The 22,292-nt window shown below is 44.4% G+C and overlaps 1 protein-coding gene across 1 annotated transcript in view; it reads right to left on the bottom strand.

The window, feature by feature from the left end:
* The window catches only part of LOC148431243 (uncharacterized), a 257,621-nt gene that overhangs the window by 152,953 nt on the left and 82,376 nt on the right, over positions 1 to 22,292 (bottom strand). Inside the window, 1 exon segment of the mRNA XM_088466172.1 lies at positions 15,713 to 16,897. Coding sequence (XP_088322298.1) covers positions 15,713 to 16,897 — 1,185 coding nt within the window.

Below are 22,292 nucleotides of genomic sequence, written 5' to 3' on the forward strand. Positions count from 1 at the left end.
AATGCGTGGGTACGTATGGACGATAATGATATTGTCCACCAACCGTGCATGCAGGCCAACTTGGACGATATCGACCAGGTTACTATAGAGACCAATGATCGTCAATCGCGGGTCGCTGGCCGTCGTTGCTGGGTTGGTGGTGTGCTGGATGATCGATATCAATCCTCCAGCACTCCGGGAAGGTGCAGGGAGACCGTTCAGTGATATCGTTATCGCTGATGGTCGTCCCGTGTGTATGCACCATAACATACATACAAATTGGTGCATAAAGATAGAAAAATGTGAACAAATAGTATATAAAAAGCCAGGTCCAATATTTAGCCTCTTGTATTATTGGCACTGTACAATAGTGTATATAGAGTAAATTTATATAGTATATACAGTGCATCCGGAAGTATTCACAGCGCTTCACTTTTTCCACATTTTGTTGTGTTACAACCTTATTCCAAAATGGAATAAATTAATTTTTGTCCTCAAAATTCTACACACAGGGCTTCATTCAGAGGCGGCCGTACGGTCTACGACCGCACGGCCGCCTCGATGTTTGTCCAGTGCGCATGCGCACGAGGGAGCCGGCTCCTTCGTGCGCATGCATGAGACCAGCCACGACCAACAGTGCCGTTCGTCTCTCGATGTTGATTGACGGCTCGCCCCGTTTGGAAGGCGGGCCGAGGGGGTGGCAGCCCAAACGGAGGCGTTCCCATGGGAACGCCTGCCGTTTGGGGGAGGCCCCACTGACCACTAGTGATGTCAGTGGAGAGCTTCCGGCTCTGACAGAGCCAGAAGCTCCCCGGGGCTTACGACAAGTGAGACCCTACCCTAGGGTCTCGTCGTAAGCCCCGATGGTCGCGATGGTCTTGACCATCGCGACCATCACCCTTGTCGGCCGTTAGAGCTGTGGGTGTTAACCCACAGCCTAACGACCGTCATGGAGGCGGCCGTTCAGGTTGCAAGCGGCCGCCCTGTTTCTGAACGACCGCTTGCATCCTACGACCGCCTCTGAATGAGGCCCACAGTACCCCATAATGACAACGTGTAAAAAGTTTTTTTAAGTTTTTGCACAATGAGAGGCCATTCTTCTCTTTTGGAGGTATTCCCTTACCATGAAGTGAATCAGGAGATCCTACAGCATTGGATAAAGTGTCATCTGGGGAACGAGTGAACGTCTTGAAAGATACCTTTATGTGCATGTGTTTCATCTATTTAAGGTGAGAAATACCTCGAACATAAAGATCTCACCTTTTCTTGAACAGTGATTTTTATATATGCATACCGTCTGGTTTTTTGGTTATTTATTTTCTCCATTCTTCTCTTCCACAAAAGACAAAAGAGAAACATTGTACTTTTCAGTGCTTGGTGGCCTTCCATATATATATATTTTATCCCTGGTCAACCCACATTGATGTGTTGAGTTTGGAAGTTATGACCGGATGACCTTCTTCCGACATGCGCTCACAGGTATTGGTGGCTTAGCCAAGACGGCTCTTCAGTAACCAGATTGGAGTGGCCAACTTAGAAGAGAAGTGCAGCTCAGGAGAACACAGGGTGGATGAATGCCGTGGACTTTCCCAAGACCCCCTTATATGAACAACTGGCAGAATTGGGAGAGCGAGCAACCAGAAATGAGTGGATGCTCTACATCCAGAGGTGGTTCGATCAGCGGGCACCTCTGGATGTGTTGCTCAGTGAACCTTTGCCAGCTGCTTTGCCCAGATCAGGACCCATCCACAAATTGTAGTGGGGACATTGATGGACATTTGCAAGTTTATGAAAGAACTTACAAACTCCATGGGTCCATGAAATAATAGACAAAATAAAAGGTAGCCTTTATGGGTTTTGCACTGTAGTGCATTTATATGTTTATTGGAGATTATGCTCCTGGTGACCAGTGGTTTTGGCCACTATGATTTGGAAGACTGGAGAGTGTTATCAGGTAAGGCTATTGTCCTTTATTAAATAGTAGGCAGTAATCTGGCACCTTATTTTAGGGTTAAGAGGCTGTACATAGCACTCTATGGGCCTGATTAAGTAGGAATTGCTATTGTGATCGCAGCTGAAATTCCGCAGTCTCACGGCAAACTATGCTAATGATTGCAATCGCTATTCCGTCGCAGCCTAACATAAGGACCACCCACTTTATCGAGCACCATCGCAGCCTCACGCACACTTGCACAAGCTCTGAGCTTACTCAGAAATTGCTGACCTCAGCGCACGGAGCGAAAGCCCAAGTTGCGTACGTCATCGGAGTGGCTAATGTATGCACGCCCCTGTAACGGCATTAAAACGCACTGGCACGCCTGCGTTTCCGCCGGCCACCCCTCCCAAATGCTCACTTCTGGTCAATCGCTCTGTGATGGGTCTGCGCAGTCACTGCGATGTATGCGCATTGTGAAACAATAGGCCAAGTGCGCGTATAATCGCAGTTGTGATCGGTAATGAGTTTGGCCCTGTGAGCGCTCTCTAATCTTCATTTCAGGAATTGTTCGGCTTTGACCTGGAGCTGGGACAGGTGGGAGGAGGAATGGCTGCTGCTATGATATATTTGGAGTGTAATAGTACAGAGCATTTATGATTATTTTGCTGAAATAATGTGGTCACATACCTCTGGCCCCGCAGATAAGTGAGAGGGCCATAGGATAAAGCCTATTAAATCTATCCATCTGTACGAGAAAGTCCCAGTGCATGTAAGGGACGAAACGCGTTGACGCCAGCCTCCAGTCCAAGGTGTTTTCCAGCCACTACCTCAATATTTAGTATCCTGCTCTCTTCAGTTACCATTGTTGGGAAGATCTGGAGTACTTGCATCATAGCCGCTATACGCTGGGATCAGCTACAAGCGGCGCTTACTTCACACTGCTGTTGCTCTACACTCTTCGATAATGACCCACTGTCGGCCTATACCTCAAACAAGAGAACCCTAGAGGGATTACATTCTAGCATGGCCACGCTAAACAGAGGACCGACAGCCACTGTCTAGTGAACGATATCGGGACACTTATATTTAAGGTAACTTTGTATCCACAGGTGCACGACTGGGACGCCAGTGTGCACGGAGCAGTAATACACAACAGTGTATTTATTTTCCTCAGCATGTTTACCGTACATAGGACCTGATTCAGACCCGCTTGCAAGCGGGTCGATGGCCGTGCAGTGCGCACGCGGGAGCCCTGGGCCGAGCGAGAAATCACTTGCTCCGCCGCTCGCATCCAAAAGGGGCGGCTGTCGATGTTGATCGACAGATCGCCCCATTTGGTAGGCGGGTCCCGGGGGGGTGGCTGGCCAAATGGAGGTGTTCCTGAAGGAACACCTCCAGTGGTGAGCTTCCAGCTCTATTAGAGCCGGAAGCTCACTGGGGCTTGCGGTAGTTGTGACCCTTCCACAAGGGTCTCGATGCAAGCCCCGATGGTTGCGACCATCACCTGGTGGTCACCCACAGCTTAACGAGCGGCCAGAAGGCTGGATAAAAAAAAAAACCTTCAGACCTGCGAGCTGCCAAGGGAGTGGGTATGAATCAGGCCCATAATGCACTAGATCAGCGACTATATTGATCAATTAGTTGCGCACTCCATTCTGGCACCAAAATAAGCAGATTTGAAAGAAGTTATTTATAATAATTCAGTTGCCTTCAAATTGCAACGAAACAGCAAAATGTCTTAGTGGCTAGGATACACGATACAATGAGCGACAAATGTTTCAGTTTTATTCTTGTTATGTCATTTGCTTTTCAGGTGAAGATTTCTCTTTTTTTATACACCTTTGTTATTACAATAAATTAGTGATTTATTAAACAAGCCTCATGTGTTCCTATTAGAGAGCAGAACTAATAAACATATTGTGGTCAAAACCTGGCGCATTAATCAGTTTCATTGGATCTATGGGGAATGATATAACACAGTATAGGGGTGAGCAGAGACATGCTATGGGGAATAATATAACACAGTATGGGGGTGAGCAGAGACATGCTATGGGGAATGATATAACACAGTATGGGGGTGAGCAGAGACATGCTATGGGGAATGATATAACACAGTATGGGGGTGAGCAGAGACATGCTATGGGGAACGATATAACAGTATGGGGTGAGCAGAGACATGCTATGGGGAATGATATAACACAATATGGGGGTGAGCAGAGACATGCTATGGGGAATGATATAACACTGTATGGGGGTGAGCAGAGACATGCTATGGGGAATGATATAACACAGTATGGGGGTGAGCAGAGACATGCTATGGGGAATGATATAACACAGTATGGGGGTGAGCAGAGACATGCTATGGGGAATGATATAACACAGTATGGGGGTGAGCAGAGACATGCTATGGGGAATGACATAACACAGTATGGGGGTGAGCAGAGACATGCTATGGGGAACGATATAACAGTATGGGGTGAGCAGAGACATGCTATGGGGAATGATATAACACAATATGGGGGTGAGCAGAGACATGCTATGGGGAATGATATAACACTGTATGGGGGTGAGCAGAGACATGCTATGGGGAATGATATAACACAGTATGGGGGTGAGCAGAGACATGCTATGGGGAATGATATAACACAGTATGGGGGTGAGCAGAGACATGCTATGGGGAATGATATAACACAGTATGGGGGTGAGCAGAGACATGCTATGGGGAACGATATAACAGTATGGGGTGAGCAGAGACATGCTATGGGGAATGATATAACACAATATGGGGGTGAGCAGAGACATGCTATGGGGAATGATATAACACTGTATGGGGGTGAGCAGAGACATGCTATGGGGAATGATATAACACAGTATGGGGGTGAGCAGAGACATGCTATGGGGAATGATATAACACAGTATGGGGGTGAGCAGAGACATGCTATGGGGAATGATATAACACAGTATGGGGGTGAGCAGAGACATGCTATGGGGAATGACATAACACAGTATGGGGGTGAGCAGAGACATGCTATGGGGAATGACATAACACAGTATGGGGGTGAGCAGAGACATGCTATGGGGAATGATATAACACAGTATGGGGGTGAGCAGAGACATGCTATGGGGAATGATATAACAGTATGGGGGTGAGCAGAGACATGCTATGGGGAATGATATAACACAGTATGGGGGTGAGCAGAGACATGCTATGGGGAATGATATAACACAGTATGGGGGAGAGCAGAGACATGCTATGGGGAATGATATAACAGTATGGGGGTGAGCAGAGACATGCTATAGGGAATGATATAACACAGTATGGGGGTGAGCAGATACATGCTATAGGGAAGGATATAACACAGTATGGGGGCGAGCAGAGACATGCTGTGGGGAATGATATAACACACAGTATGGGGGTGAGCAGAGACATGCTATGGGGAATGATATAACACACAGTAAGGGGGTGAGCAGAGATATGCTATGGGGAATGATATAACACAGTATGGGGGTGTGCAGAGACATGCTATGGGGAATGATATAACACAGTATGGGGGTGAGCAGAGACATGCTATGGGGAATGATATAACACAGTATGGGGGTGAGCAGAGACCTGCTATGGGGAATGACATAACACAGTATGGGGGTGAGCAGAGACATGCTATGGGGAATGATATAACACAGTATGGGGGTGAGCAGAGATATGCTATGGGGAATGATATAACACAGTATGGGGGTGAGCAGAGACATGCTATGGGGAATGATATAACACAGTATGGGAGTGAGCAGAGACATGCTATGGGGAATGATATAACACAGAGTATGGGAGTGAGCAGACATGCTATGGGGAATGATATTACACAGTATGGGGGTGAGTACAGACATGATATGGGGAATGATATAACACAGTATGGAGGTGAGCAGAGACATGCTATGGGGAATGATATAACACAGTATAGGGGTGAGCAGAGACATGCTATGGGGAATAATATAACACAGTATGGGGGTGAGCAGAGACATGCTATGGGGAATGATATAACACAGTATGGGGGTGAGCAGAGACATGCTATGGGGAATGATATAACAGTATGGGGGTGAGCAGAGACATGCTATGGGGAATAATATAACACAGTATGGGGGTGAGCAGAGACATGCTATGGGGAATGATATAACACAGTATGGGGGTGAGCAGAGACATGCTATGGGGAATGATATAACACAGTATGGTGGTGAGCAGAGACATGCTATGGGGAATGATATAACACAGTATGGTGGTGAGTAGAGACATGCTATGGGGAATTATATAACAGTATGGGGGTGAGCAGAGACATGTTATGGGGAATGATATAACACAGTATGAGGGTGAGCAGAGACATGCTATGGGGAATGATATAAAAGTATGGGGGTGAGCAAAGACATGCTATGGGGAATGATATAACACAGTATGGGGGTGAGCAGAGACATGCTATGGGGAATGATATAACACAGTATGGGGGTGAGCAGAGACATGCTATGGGGAATGATAACAGTATGGAGGTGAGCAGAGACATGCTATGGAGAATGATATAACACAGTATGGGGGTGAGCAGAGACATGCTATGGAGAATGATATAACACAGTATGGGCGTGAGCAGAGACATGCTATGGGGAATGATATAACACAGTATGGGGGTGAGCAGAGAAATGCTATGGGGAATGATATAACAGTATGGGGGTGAACAGAAACATGCTATGGGGAATGATATAACAGTATAGGGGTGAGCAGAGATGCTATGGGGAATAATATAACACAGTATGGGGGTGAGCAGAAACATGCTACGGGGAATGATATAACACAGTATGGGGGTGAGCAGAGACATGCTATGGGGAATGATATAACACACAGTATGGGGGTGAGCAGAGACATGCTATGGGGAATGATATAACACAGTATGGGGGTGAGCAGAAACATGCTATGTTGAATGATATAACACAGTATGGGGGTGAGCAGAAACATGCTACGGGGAATGATATAACACACAGTATGGGGTGAGCAGATACATGCTACGGGGAATGATATAACACAGTATGGGGTGAGTACGGACACCCTATGGGGAATGATATAACAGTATGGGGGTGAGCAGAGACATGCTATGGGGAATGATATAACACAGTATGGGGGTGAGCAGAGACATGCTATGGGGAATGATATAATACATAGTATGGGGGTGAGCAGAGACATGCTATGGGGAATAATATAACAGTAAGGGGGTGAGCAGAGACATGCTATGGGGAATGATATAATACATAGTATGGGGGTGAGCAGATACATGCTATGGGGAATTATATAACAGTATGGGGGTGAGCAGAGACACGCTATGAGGAATGACATAACACAGTATGAGGGTGTGCAGAGACATGCTATGGGGAATGATATAACACAGTATGGGGGTGAGCAGAGACATGCTATGGGGAATGACATAACACAGTATGGGGGTGAGCAGAGACATGCTATGGGGAATGATATAACACAGTATGGGGGGAGCAGAGACATGCTATGGGGAATGATATAACACAGTATGGGGGTGAGCAGAGACATGCTATGGGGAATGATATAACACAGTATAGGGGTGAGCAGAGACATGCTATGGGGAATGATATAACACAGTGTGGGGGTGTGCAGAGACATGCTATGGGGAATGGTATAACACAGTATGGGGTGAGCAGAGACATGCTATGGGGAATGATATAACACAGTATGGGGGTGAGCAGAGACATGCTATGGGGAATGATATAACAGTATGGGGGTGAGCAGAGACATGCTATGGGGAATGATATAACAGTATGCGGGAGAGTAGAGACATGCTATGGGGAATGATATAACACAGTATGGGAGTGAGCAGAGACATGCTATGGGGAATGATATAACACAGTATAGGGGTGAGTAGAGACATGCTATGGGGAATGATATAACACAGAGTATGGGAGTGAGCAGACATGCTATGGGGAATGATATAACACAGTATGGGGGTGAGCAGAGACATGCTATGGGGAATGATATTACACAGTATGGGGGTGAGTACAGACATGATATGGGGAATGATATAACACAGTATAGGGGTGAGCAGAGACATGCTGTGGGGAATGATATAACACAGAGTATGGGAGTGAGCAGACATGCTATGGGGAATGATATAACACAGTATGGGGGTGAGCAGAGACATGCTATGGGGAATGATATTACACAGTATGGGGGTGAGTACAGACATGATATGGGGAATGATATAACACAGTATGGAGGTGAGCAGAGACATGCTAAGGGGAATGATATAACACAGTATAGGGGTGAGCAGAGACATGCTATGGGGAATGATATAACACAGTATGGGGTGAGCAGAGACATGCTATGGGGAATGATATAACAGTATGGGGGTGAGCAGAGACATGCTATGGGGAATAATATAACACAGTATGGGGGTGAGCAGAGACATGCTATGGGGAATGATATAACACAGTATGGGGGTGAGCAGAGACATGCTATGGGGAATGATATAACACAGTATAGTGGTGAGCAGAGACATGCTATGGGGAATGATATAACACAGTATGGTGGTGAGTAGAGACATGCTATGGGGAATTATATAACACAGTATGGGGGTGAGCAGAGACATGTTATGGGGAATGATATAACACAGTATGAGGGTGAGCAGAGACATGCTATGGGGAATGATATAAAAGTATGGGGGTGAGCAAAGACATGCTATGGGGAATGATATAACACAGTATGGTGGTGAGTAGAGACATGCTATGGGGAATTATATAACACAGTATGGGGGTGAGCAGAGACATGCTATGGGGAATGATATAACACAGTATGGGGGTGAGCAGAGACATGCTATGGGGAATGATATAACACAGTATGGGGGTGAGCAGAGACATGCTATGGGGAATGATAACAGTATGGGCGTGAGCAGAGACATGCTATGGGGAATGATATAACACAGTATGGGGGTGAGCAGAGACATGCTATGGGGAATGATATAACAGTATGGGGGTGAACAGAAACATGCTATGGGGAATAATATAACAGTATAGGGGTGAGCAGAGATGCTATGGGGAATAATATAACACAGTATGGGGGTGAGCAGAAACATGCTACGGGGAATGATATAACACAGTATGGGGGTGAGCAGAGACATGCTATGGGGAATGATATAACACACAGTATGGGGGTGAGCAGAGACATGCTATGGGGAATGATATAACACAGTATGGGGGTGAGCAGAAACATGCTATGTTGAATGATATAACAGTATGGGGGTGAGCAGAAACATGCTACGGGGAATGATATAACACACAGTATGGGGTGAGCAGAGACATGCTATGGGGAATGATATAATACATAGTATGGGGGTGAGCAGAGACATGCTATGGGGAATAATATAACAGTAAGGGGGTGAGCAGAGACATGCTATGGGGAATGATATAATACATAGTATGGGGGTGAGCAGATACATGCTATGGGGAATTATATAACAGTATGGGGGTGAGCAGAGACACGCTATGAGGAATGACATAACACAGTATGGGGTGAGCAGAGACATGCTATGGGGAATGATATAACAGTATGAGGGTGTGCAGAGACATGCTATGGGGAATGATATAACACAGTATGGGGGTGAGCAGAGACATGCTATGGGGAATGATATAACACAGTATGGGGGGAGCAGAGACATGCTATGGGGAATGATATAACACAGTATGGGGGTGAGCAGAGACATGCTATGGGGAATGATATAACACAGTATAGGGGTGAGCAGAGACATGCTATGGGGAATGATATAACACAGTGTGGGGGTGTGCAGAGACATGCTATGGGGAATGGTATAACACAGTATGGGGTGAGCAGAGACATGCTATGGGGAATGGTATAACACAGTAGGGGGTGAGCAGAGACATGCTATGGGGAATGATATAACACAGTATGGGGGTGAGCAGAGACATGCTATGGGGAATGATATAACACAGTATGGGGGTGAGCAGAGACATGCTATGGGGAATGATATAACACAGTATGGGGGTGAGCAGAGACATGCTATGAGGAATGATATAACAGTATAGGGGTGAGCAGAGATGCTATGGGGAATGATATAACACAGTATGAGGGTGAGCAGAGATGCTATGGGGAATGATATAACACAGTATGGGGGTGAGCAGAGATATGCTATGGGGAATGATATAACACAGTATGGGGGTGAGCAGAGACATGCTATGGGGAATGATATAACACAGAGTATGGGAGTGAGCAGACATGCTATGGGGAATGATATAACACAGTATGGGGGTGAGCAGAGACATGCTATGGGGAATGATATTACACAGTATGGGGGTGAGTACAGACATGATATGGGGAATGATATAACACAGTATGGAGGTGAGCAGAGACATGCTATGGGGAATGATATAACACAGTATAGGGGTGAGCAGAGACATGCTATGGGGAATAATATAACACAGTATGGGGGTGAGCAGAGACATGCTATGGGGAATGATATAACACAGTATAGGGGTGAGCAGAGACATGCTATGGGGAATAATATAACACAGTATGGGGGTGAGCAGAGACATGCTATGGGGAATGATATAACACAGTATGGGGGTGAGCAGAGACATGCTATGGGGAATGATATAACAGTATGGGGGTGAGCAGAGACATGCTATGGGGAATGATATAACAGTATGGGGGTGAGCAGAGACATGCTATGGGGAATAATATAACACAGTATGGGGGTGAGCAGAGACATGCTATGGGGAATGATATAACACAGTATGGGGGTGAGCAGAGACATGCTATGGGGAATGATATAACACAGTATGGTGGTGAGCAGAGACATGCTATGGGGAATGATATAACACAGTATGGTGGTGAGCAGAAACATGCTATGGGGAATGATATAACACAGTATGGGGGTGAGCAGAGACATGTTATGGGGAATGATATAACACAGTATGAGGGTGAGCAGAGACATGCTATGGGGAATGATATAACAGTATGGGGGTGAGCAGAGACATGCTATGGGGAATGATATAACACAGGATGGGGGTGAGCAGAGACATGCTATGGGGAATGATATAACACAGTATGGGGGTGAGCAGAGACATGCTATGGGGAATGATAACAGTATGGGCGTGAGCAGAGACATGCTATGGGGAATGATATAACACAGTACGGGGGTGAGCAGAGATATGCTATGGGGAATGATATAACACAGTATGGGGGTGAGCAGAGACATGCTATGGGGAATGATATAACACAGTATGGAGGTGAGCAGAGACATGCTATGGGGAATGGTATAACACAGTATGGGGGTGAGCAGAAACATGCTATAGGGAAAGATATAACAGTATGCGGTTAAGCAGAGACATGCTATGGGGAAAGATATAACAGTATGGGGTTGAGTAGAGACATTCTATGGGGAATGATATTACACAGTATGGGGTGAGCAGAGACATGCTATGGGGAATGATATAACACAGAGTATGGGAGTGAGCAGACATGCTTTGGGGAATGATATAACACAGTATGGGGGTGAGCAGAGACATGTTATGGGGAATGATATAACACAGTATGAGGGTGAGCAGAGACATGCTATGGGGAATGATATAACAGTATGGGGGTGAGCAGAGACATGCTATGGGGAATGATATAACACAGTATGGGGGTGAGCAGAGACATGCTATGGGGAATGATATAACACAGTATGGGGGTGAGCAGAGACATGCTATGGGGAATGATAACAGTATGGGCGTGAGCAGAGACATGCTATGGGGAATGATATAACACAGTATGGGGGTGAGCAGAGACATGCTATGGGGAATGATATAACAGTATGGGGGTGAACAGAAACATGCTATGGGGAATGATATAACAGTATAGGGGTGAGCAGAGATGTTATGGGGAATAATATAACACAGTATGGGGGTGAGCAGAGACATGCTATGGGGAATGATATAACACACAGTATGGGGGTGAGCAGAGATATGCTATGGGGAATGATATAACACAGTATGGGGGTGAGCAGAAACATGCTATGTTGAATGATATAACACAGTATGGGGGTGAGCAGAAACATGCTACGGGGAATGATATAACACACAGTATGGGGGTGAGCAGAAACATGCTATGTTGAATGATATAACACAGTATGGGGGTGAGCAGAAACATGCTACGGGGAATGATATAACACACAGTATGGGGTGAGCAGATACATGCTACGGGGAATGATTAAACACAGTATGGGGTGAGTACGGACACCCTATGGGGAATGATATAACAGTATGGGGGTGAGCAGAGACATGCTATGGGGAATGATATAACACAGTATGGGGGTGAGCAGAGACATGCTATGGGGAATGATATAATACATAGTATGGGGGTGAGCAGAGACATGCTATGGGGAATAATATAACAGTATGGGGGTGAGCAGAGACATGCTATGGGGAATGATATAATACATAGTATGGGGGTGAGCAGATACATGCTATGGGGAATTATATAACAGTATGGGGGTGAGCAGAGACACGCTATGAGGAATGACATAACACAGTATGGGGTGAGCAGAGACATGCTATGGGGAATGATATAACAGTATGAGGGTGAGCAGAGACATGCTATGGGGAATGATATAACAGTAATGGGGTGAGCAGATACATGCTATGGGGAATGATATAACAAAGTATGAGGGTGAGCAGAGATATGCTATGGGGAATGGTATAACACAGTACGGGGGTGAGCAGAGATATGCTATGGGGAATGATATAACACAGTATGGGGGTGAGCAGAGACATGCTATGGGGAATGATATAACACAGTATGGAGGTGAGCAGAGACATGCTATGGGGAATGGTATAACACACTATGGGGTTGAGCAGAGACATGCTATGTGGAATGATATAACACAGTATGGGGGTGAGCAGAAACATGCTATAGGGAAAGATATAACAGTATGCGGTTAAGCAGAGACATGCTATGGGGAAAGATATAACAGTATGGGGTTGAGTAGAGACATTCTATGGGGAATGATATTACACAGTATGGGGTGAGCAGAGACATGCTTTGGGGAATGATATAACACAGTATGGGGGTGAGCAGAAACATGCTATGGGGAAAGATATAACAGTATGCGGTTAAGCAGAGACATGCTATGGGGAAAGATATAACAGTATGGGGTGAGCAGAGACATGCTATGGGGAAAGATATAACAGTATGGGGTGAGCAGAGACATGCTATGGGGAAAGATATAACAGTATGGGGTGAGCAGAGACATGCTATGGGGAAAGATATAACAGTATGGGGTGAGCAGAGACATGCTATGGGGAAAGATATAACAGTATGGGGTGAGCAGAGACATGCTATGGGGAAAGATATAACAGTATGGGGTTAAGCAGAGACATGCTATGGGGAATGATATAACAGTTTGAGGGTGAGCAGAGACATGCTATGGGGAAAGATATAACAGTATGGGGGTGAGCAGAGACATGCTATGGGGAATGATATAACACAGTATGGAGGTGAGCAGAGACATGCTATGGGGAATGGTATAACACACTATGGGGTTGAGCAGAGACATGCTATGTGGAATGATATAACACAGTATGGGGGTGAGCAGAAACATGCTATAGGGAAAGATATAACAGTATGCGGTTAAGCAGAGACATGCTATGGGGAAAGATATAACAGTATGGGGTTGAGTAGAGACATTCTATGGGGAATGATATTACACAGTATGGGGTGAGCAGAGACATGCTTTGGGGAATGATATAACACAGTATGGGGGTGAGCAGAAACATGCTATGGGGAAAGATATAACAGTATGCGGTTAAGCAGAGACATGCTATGGGGAAAGATATAACAGTATGGGGTGAGCAGAGACATGCTATGGGGAAAGATATAACAGTATGGGGTGAGCAGAGACATGCTATGGGGAAAGATATAACAGTATGGGGTGAGCAGAGACATGCTATGGGGAAAGATATAACAGTATGGGGTGAGCAGAGACATGCTATGGGGAAAGATATAACAGTATGGGGTTAAGCAGAGACATGCTATGGGGAATGATATAACAGTTTGAGGGTGAGCAGAGACATGCTATGGGGAAAGATATAACAGTATGGGGTGAGCAGAGACATGCTATGGGGAATGATATAACACAGTATGGGGGAGAGCAGACATGCTACGGGGAATGATATAACACAGTATTTGGGTGAGTAGAGACATGCTATGGGGAATGATATAACACAGTATGGGGGTGAGCAGAGACATGCTATGAGGAATGATATAACACATACTGAACATGGATAGCTATAATATGTGGTAGGGCAAGAACTCTAGGGGACATGGGAAAATTACATATTGAGCAGGTTTTGTCAGAATGATCCTTTCCTGCCACATAGGCACAATCTACCTCACCTCTCTCCCAAAGTAATAACCGACCTAGCTTTATATCATAGGTCCAATGTCCTCCACTATTAACTTCCCCATATGGAAATCACCCCCCAAACCTCCCCAGTTCCAATAAAGGCAGCACCAACCTAGCTACCTCCCACCTGATTTCCAACCACCATGCATCTCCTATTTCTCCACATATATACCTGCCACCTGGCCTGCCGCTCCTGCACTCATAAGTGCTCATGCAGAGTTGGGTTGCACTGCCAGATATACCTGCCTGCACCCGGATGGGCAACATGGAGGCTGTCTAACATAAGCTGGGTATGGTCTTTTACTACAACATGTCCAAAATGTAAAGTATCATCTATCTCCCTAGCAGATCCCCAACACCTCAATACTGGCTATTCCTCATTGCTGCCTGGATGTTATCTTTAATTCCTCTGATAACACTATAGTTCTTCTGGATTACTTACAAACCTTACTTATTATAAAGAGTACTGAAATAATTCCACACAAATACAGATTGTAAAATAAATGACAATGCTTTTACTTAAAGACAGCTTAATCATACATATGTTTTGCCAATGTAGACGTACTACAAAAAACATAGGTTATACCTACCTATAGCAGTAGGCAATACTTCTAAAATAAATTTGTGACACCCAGTACATAATAGCAGTCAATATTTTATACATACTTCACAGTAACGGCACCCCCGACCCTCGTTCTGTGCTCTCTCTTCTGTTCTCCGACTGCTCCCCCCTCCCTCTTTCTCTGGTGATATTTATACAGTAATTTTGTGTATACCTCCAATTAATCAAATTAATAATTGTACATACTAGGCCCTCATTGGTCATCTGTGCTTTAGCCATAATATTGACACTATTCTATGTTATCATTTTGTTCCCATGTTGAAATCTGACAAGGTCGCCCATTTAGCCTTCATTTTCTTATTGCTAAATTAATGTATATAGCAGTTTAACCTATACATATCTCCACAGTTAATCACACCTGCAGAGAAATAAAACACTAATCTCTACACACCTTTTAAATACATCATTTAACATACTTTTAGCTAAGATATAAAACAAAATGGCTGCTACATCAGACACACACTTGCTTACTTCAGAGAGGAAAGGGAAGGCCTTATCCTCTCTAGGCCTGGGGCCATTCCACAAGAACGGCCTTCCGCAACTCGCACAACAAATATATATATATTCTCAATGATTTCTATATGCTCTAAATTGCAGTGCAGAAAAATAAAATAACATAAGCCTGCATATATTTGTGAGATGCTGAATGAATATGTATGTCCACATATTCCTGTTTTATCACCACGCTGTCATTCACTCTGCAGTCTCAATATATCTCATGTTTTTCATCTGTGTGACTTCTCTGATGTCTAACAAGATTTGATTTATGTGTAAAACATTTCCCACACTCAGTACATGGAAATGGTTTCTCACCTGTGTGATTTCTCTCATGTATAACAAGAGCTGATTTCTGTGTAAAACATTTCCCACACTCGGAACATGAAAATGGTTTCTCATCTGTGTGACGTCTCTGATGTGTAACAAGATGTGATTTCTGTATAAAACATTTCCCACACTCAGGACATGGAAATGGCTTCTCACCTGTGTGATGTCTCTGATGTATAACAAGATCAGATTTCTGTGTAAAACATTTCCCACACTCAGAGCATTGAAATGGTTTCTCACCTGTGTGATGTCTCTGATGTATAACAAGATATGATTTCTGTATAAAATATTTTCCACACTCAGAACATGGAAATGGTTTCTCATCTGTGTGACTTCTCTGATGTTTAACAAGATCTGATTTCTGTGTAAAACATTTCCCACACTCAGAACATGGAAATGGTTTCTCACCTGTGTGATGTCTCTGATGTATAACAAGATCTGATTTCTGTGTAAAACATTTCCTACACTCAGAACATGGATATGGTTTCTCACCTGTGTGACTTCTCTGATGTTTAACAAAATGTGATTTATGTGTAAAACATTTCCCACACTCAGGACATGGAAATGGTTTCTCACCTATGTTATGTCTCTGATGTGTAACAAGATATGATTTCTTGGTAAAACATTTCCCACACTCAGAGCATGGAAATGGTTTCTCACCTGTGTGACTTCTCTGATGTATAACAAGATTTGATTTCTTTGTAAAACATTTCCCACACTCAGAACATGGATATGGTTTCTCACCTGTGTGACTTCTCTGATGTTTAACAAGATCTGATTTCTCTGTAAAACATTTCCCACATTCAGGACATGGAAATGGTTTCTCACCTGTGTGATGTCTCTGATGTGTAACAAGATGTGATTTCCGTGTATAATATTTCCCACATTCAGGACATTGAAATGGTTTCTCACCTGTGTGACTTCTCTGATGTTTAACAAGATGTGATTTTTCTGTAAACCATTTCCCACACTCAGAACATGGAAATGGTTTTTCACCTGTGTGAGATCTCTGATGTCTAACAAGAATTGATTTCTTTGTAAAACATTTCCCACACTCAGGACATGGAAATGGCCTATCACCTGTCTTAGCTGGCTGATGGGTAATATGCTTTGCGTTCTGTGTAATACATATGGCATCTATAAAACAGGGAAATATTTTATCTGCTGTATGAGATTTAACAGATGCACCAATATCAGAGTTATCAGGAGAACACTCCCCATGATCAAAGGGATCAGGTGATATATCTGCACTGTGTGGTACTGGATGTATAATTGGGGTAACTGGGTTTTCTCCTGGAGAATCTCGGGTGATGTCATCATCAATAATTTCACAATTTTCAGTTAAAATGAGATGATCCTCTGAGACATCCCGGCTGCTAAATCCATCTGCTGAGAATAATATACATATACAGAAATATAAATGTTTGCTTACAAGTTTCATAATACTTATAAAAAGTATGGTGAAATGTTCCCAATTTGCAAAAAAATGGGCAGATCTTAAAGTAACATATATACATCATTAACTAGCACCAAAATATACTGATATCTAGATACACTCATGTGCCAGAAAACTGAGACAGTCGCTTCCATTCCTAGTATGACATGGTATCTTCCTCAGAGGAAATACTATATCTAGGCAGATATCTTTACATCCATTGTATAATTAGCAGTGATGATGGCAGCATATCACGGTATAAGTTACTTTATCGAGACTTCATAGTAAGTCCTTTCATGCATTTACTAGATGGGAGTAGCTCATTCAGCAGGACAATGTGTAACTGCACAGGTCTGTAGCCACCAGATTATGGCTGGAGGAGCTGTCCTCTGAGATTGGCATCATGAGTTGGACTCCTTGTTACTGGATTTTTACCAGTGCTGATAGGGAAGAGGTGTAATATACATGAGATGTAGTGTAAGATAAGGTGTAAGTACCAGTGCTGATAGAGACAGGTGTAACATGCTGCCCCCAGGCTTGCAGGGAAGAGGTGTAATATACATGAGATGTAGTGTAAGATAAGGTGTAAGTACCAGTGCTGATAGAGACAGGTGTAACATGCTGCTGCCTCCAGGCTTGCAGGGAAGAGGTGTAATATACATGAGATGTAGTGTAAGATAAGGTGTAAGTACCAGTGCTGATAGAGACAGGTGTAACATGGTGCCTCCAGGCTTGCAGGGAAGAGGTGTAATATACATGAGATGTAGTGTAAGATAAGGTGTAAGTACCAGTGCTGATAGAGACAGGTGTAACATGCTGCCTCCAAGCTTGCAGGGAAGAGGTGTAATATACATGAGATGTAGTGTAATATAAGGTGTAAGTACCAGTGCTGATAGAGACAGGTGTAACATGCTGCTGCCTCCAGGCTTGCAGGGAAGAGGTGTAATATACATGAGATGTAGTGTAATATAAGGTGTAAGTACCAGTGCTGATAGAGACAGGTGTAACATGCTGCCCCCAGGCTTGCAGGGAAGAGGTGTAATATACATGAGATGTAGTGTAAGATAAGGTGTAAGTACCAGTGCTGATAGAGACAGGTGTAACATGCTGCTGCCTCCAGGCTTGCAGGGAAGAGGTGTAATATACATGAGATGTAGTGTAAGATAAGGTGTAAGTACCAGTGCTGATAGAGACAGGTGTAACATGGTGCCTCCAGGCTTGCAGGGAAGAGGTGTAATATACATGAGATGTAGTGTAAGATAAGGTGTAAGTACCAGTGCTGATAGAGACAGGTGTAACATGCTGCCTCCAAGCTTGCAGGGAAGAGGTGTAATATACATGAGATGTAGTGTAATATAAGGTGTAAGTACCAGTGCTGATAGAGACAGGTGTAACATGCTGCTGCCTCCAGGCTTGCAGGGAAGAGGTGTAATATACATGAGATGTAGTGTAAGATAAGGTGTAAGTACCAGTGCTGATAGAGACAGGTGTAACATGCTGCCTCCAGGCTTGCAGGGAAGAGGTGTAATATACATGAGATGTAGTGTAAGATAAGGTGTAAGCACCAGTGCTGATAGACACAGGTGTAACATGCTGCTGCCTCCAGGCTTGCAGGGAAGAGGTGTAATATACATGAGATGTAGTGTAAGATAAGGTGTAAGTACCAGTGCTGATAGACACAGGTGTAACATGCTGCTGCCTCCAGGCTTGCAGGGAAGAGGTGTAATATACATGAGATGTAGTGTAAGATAAGGTGTAAGTACCAGTGCTGATAGAGACAGGTGTAACATGCTGCCTCCAGGCTTGCAGGGAAGAGGTGTAATATACATGAGATGTAGTGTAAGATAAGGTGTAAGCACCAGTGCTGATAGAGACAGGTGTAACATGCTGCTGCCTCCAGGCTTGCAAGGAAGTGGTGTAATATACATGAGATGTAGTGTAAGATAAGGTGTAAGTACCAGTGCTGATAGAGACAGGTGTAACATGCTGCTGCCTCCAGGCTTGCAGGGAAGAGGTGTAATATACATGAGATGTAGTGTAAGATAAGGTGTAAGTACCAGTGCTGATAGAGACAGGTGTAACATGTTGCCCCCAGGCTTGCAGGGAAGAGGTGTAATATACATGAGATGTAGTGTAAGATAAGGTGTAAGTACCAGTGCTGATAGAGACAGGTGTAACATGCTGCCCCCAGGCTTGCAGGGAAGAGGTGTAATATACATGAGATGTAGTGTAAGATAAGGTGTAAGTACCAGTGCTGATAGAGACAGGTGTAACATGCTGCTGCCTCCAGGCTTGCAGGGAAGAGGTGTAATATCCATGACAGTATAAAAGGAAGACAATGTCTAGATAGACACCAGATGTTAAACTGTCAATAGGTCGACAGGGACAAAACGTCAACACAAAAATGGTTGTCTCTTTTTTTTTTTTTAGGGTTAGGCACCAGGAGGGAGGGTTGGGGTTTGCCACCAAGTGGAGGGTTAGGGTGAAGATTAGGGTTAGAAGAAAAAAATGTATAGAAACCCCCCTTCCCAGATAATCGTGTATTTGCCGCTGCCCTGGGTTTGGCGCTTTGGGTGTGAACAGGTGGCTGTTTGGTGCTGTGGGTAACTTCTTGCGGCTGCTAATGACAGAGGAGAGTGGTGGGTGGCCAGAAGGGGGTGCAACTAACTAGCAAACAACTGTGTGTGGGGGGGGAGGCGAGGATGAACCCTCTGTTACTTACTTTAGGCCCTCTACCTTTTCCCACTCTCTACCCCTAGCACTGGCTGCCCCTAGCCCCCTGCTTGCCCCCCAGCACTGCCTTAACTGCTTCCTGTCCTCATCCTCCATAATATGTGATGGGTCCCAAATAGTAGGACTCCAATTTCTAAAAGTGAGGGTTCCCTGGAACCCATAATATTTCTTCAGGACTCTGCTGCCTCAGAGGACATAAGTTATCCCAACAGAAGCATGCACAGATGGATCGAAACTGGCCTCTTCCACAGGACCAAGTGAATCAAGGCCTGAATGATAACAATGTTTTCCAAAGGCAGAAAGACCTTCTTCAGGGAGGTGTGGAACAGCATGCCTAGGAATATCACCCTCCTCTGTGACAGGACAAGAATGGTCTTTTTGAAGTTATTAATCCAACAGTGAAATATTAACATCCGATGTGTCAGACGAACATGGGACTGAATTATGTCCAAAGAAGGGGCCTTATTGACCTCCTTGTATTATTATATGGGAATCAGAATGTGAAAAGAGGACTTGTCAGAACTCTTGGATGGTACTGCAAAAATTATTCTGAGATGTCTCCTGACTCCCCCACTGGGCATATACATTTCCCTCATTAGTTTGTACTGACAGAGGAGGGTGTAGGATAAGAGACTGTTATAGTGACTGAGCAGGGAGAATATGTGACTCTTTTCTGTAATAAGTGTTTATTACTCACCTGTGCTGATATCTGTAGGGATTTCCTCCTCCTTACACTGCTGATCACCCCTCACATACATCTTCTCTTCTCCCTCTATATCTTCTGCCTTCATATCAGTCACATACGTCTCTTCTTCTCCTTCCGTATCTTCTGTCTTCATATCAGTCACATACGTCTCTTCTCCTCCCTCTATATCTTCTGCCTTTATATCAGTCACATACGTCTCTTCTCCCTCTATATCTTCTGCCTTTATATCAGTCACATACGTCTCTTCTCCCTCTATATCTTTTGCCTTTATATCAGTCACATACGTCTCTTCTCCCTCTATATCTTCTGCCTTTATATCAGTCACATACGTCTCTTCTCCCTCTATATCTTCTGCCTTTATATCAGTCACATATGTCTCTTCTTCTCCCTCTATGTCTTCTGCCTTATTATCAGCCAGATCTTCACCCTAAATAACCCATAAAATATTACCATCGGCTTTCAATGAAATAATACAGTCTAAAATCAATAAATAAGAAACACACAACTGTTCTACACATCATATATTGATAGCGTTCCTTCTATGCTGTTTGTCACCCATCTACCTGATGCTCCTGTGGGATCCTGTGATTCTCCTCTGTACAATTCTGAGAATAAAAAGGACGAGGGCATCTCTCTGGGGTATTTCTGTTACTGGTTCCATCTGTGGGAAACACACAGTGACTGAGTATATTGAAGATATGTGATTATCAGGTGATGTGTGTATATAGGGGGTCCCCAATACCTGCTCCCCCCTGTACAATAAATAACAGTCTCCTCTTACCCAGTGATGTGAGGTGCCGTTGATTCTCCATCATCACGTCCTTGTACAGACCCTTGTGTTCCTCTATATACTCCCCCTCCTGCATGGAGACAGACAGTGACACCTGACACTTTATAGGAACCTGACACGCACAATGATACAGTCATTACCCAGACACATCCCCTGGTGTTACTATATAATGTCCCATTCCCAGCAGTCACCTCTCCAATCATCACCCAGACACATCCACTGGTGTTACTGTATAATGTCCCATTCCCAGCAGTCACCTCTCCAGTAGGCAGTTGAATTATCTTGTTGGTGAGTTCCAAGACCTTCTGGTTTTTGTGTCTCTCATGTATCAGTGAGTGAGGTGGAGGCACTGTGATGGGGCTCTGGGTCCTGCTCAGTCCTCCTGACACACGGGGATGGCTGCTGTTTGTCTCACAATCACCGGGTGTCTTCTTCACTAATGTATAATCCTATGTTTTGGGGGAGACACTAAATATCACAGCAAACACTCCCAAATCCCATATCTTGACCCTATATTATTATTAAGGCTATAAGTGATTTCACTGTGACACTCCCAAATCCCCTCACCTCCCCAGTCATGTCCCTGTATTATTACTATAGATATAAGTGATGTCACTGTGACACTCCCAGATCCCCTCACCTCCCCAGTCATGTCACTGTATTATTACTATAGATATAAGTGATGTCACTGTGACACCCCCAGATCCTCTTACCTCCCCAGTCATGTCCCTGTATTATTACTATAGATATAAGTGATGTCACTGTGACACCCCCAGATCCTCTTACCTCCCCAGTCATGTCCCTGTATTAT

This window comes from Taudactylus pleione, unplaced genomic scaffold (assembly GCF_031769625.1).
Source record: "Taudactylus pleione unplaced genomic scaffold, aTauple2 ptg002601l, whole genome shotgun sequence".
NCBI lineage: Eukaryota > Metazoa > Chordata > Amphibia > Anura > Myobatrachidae > Taudactylus > Taudactylus pleione.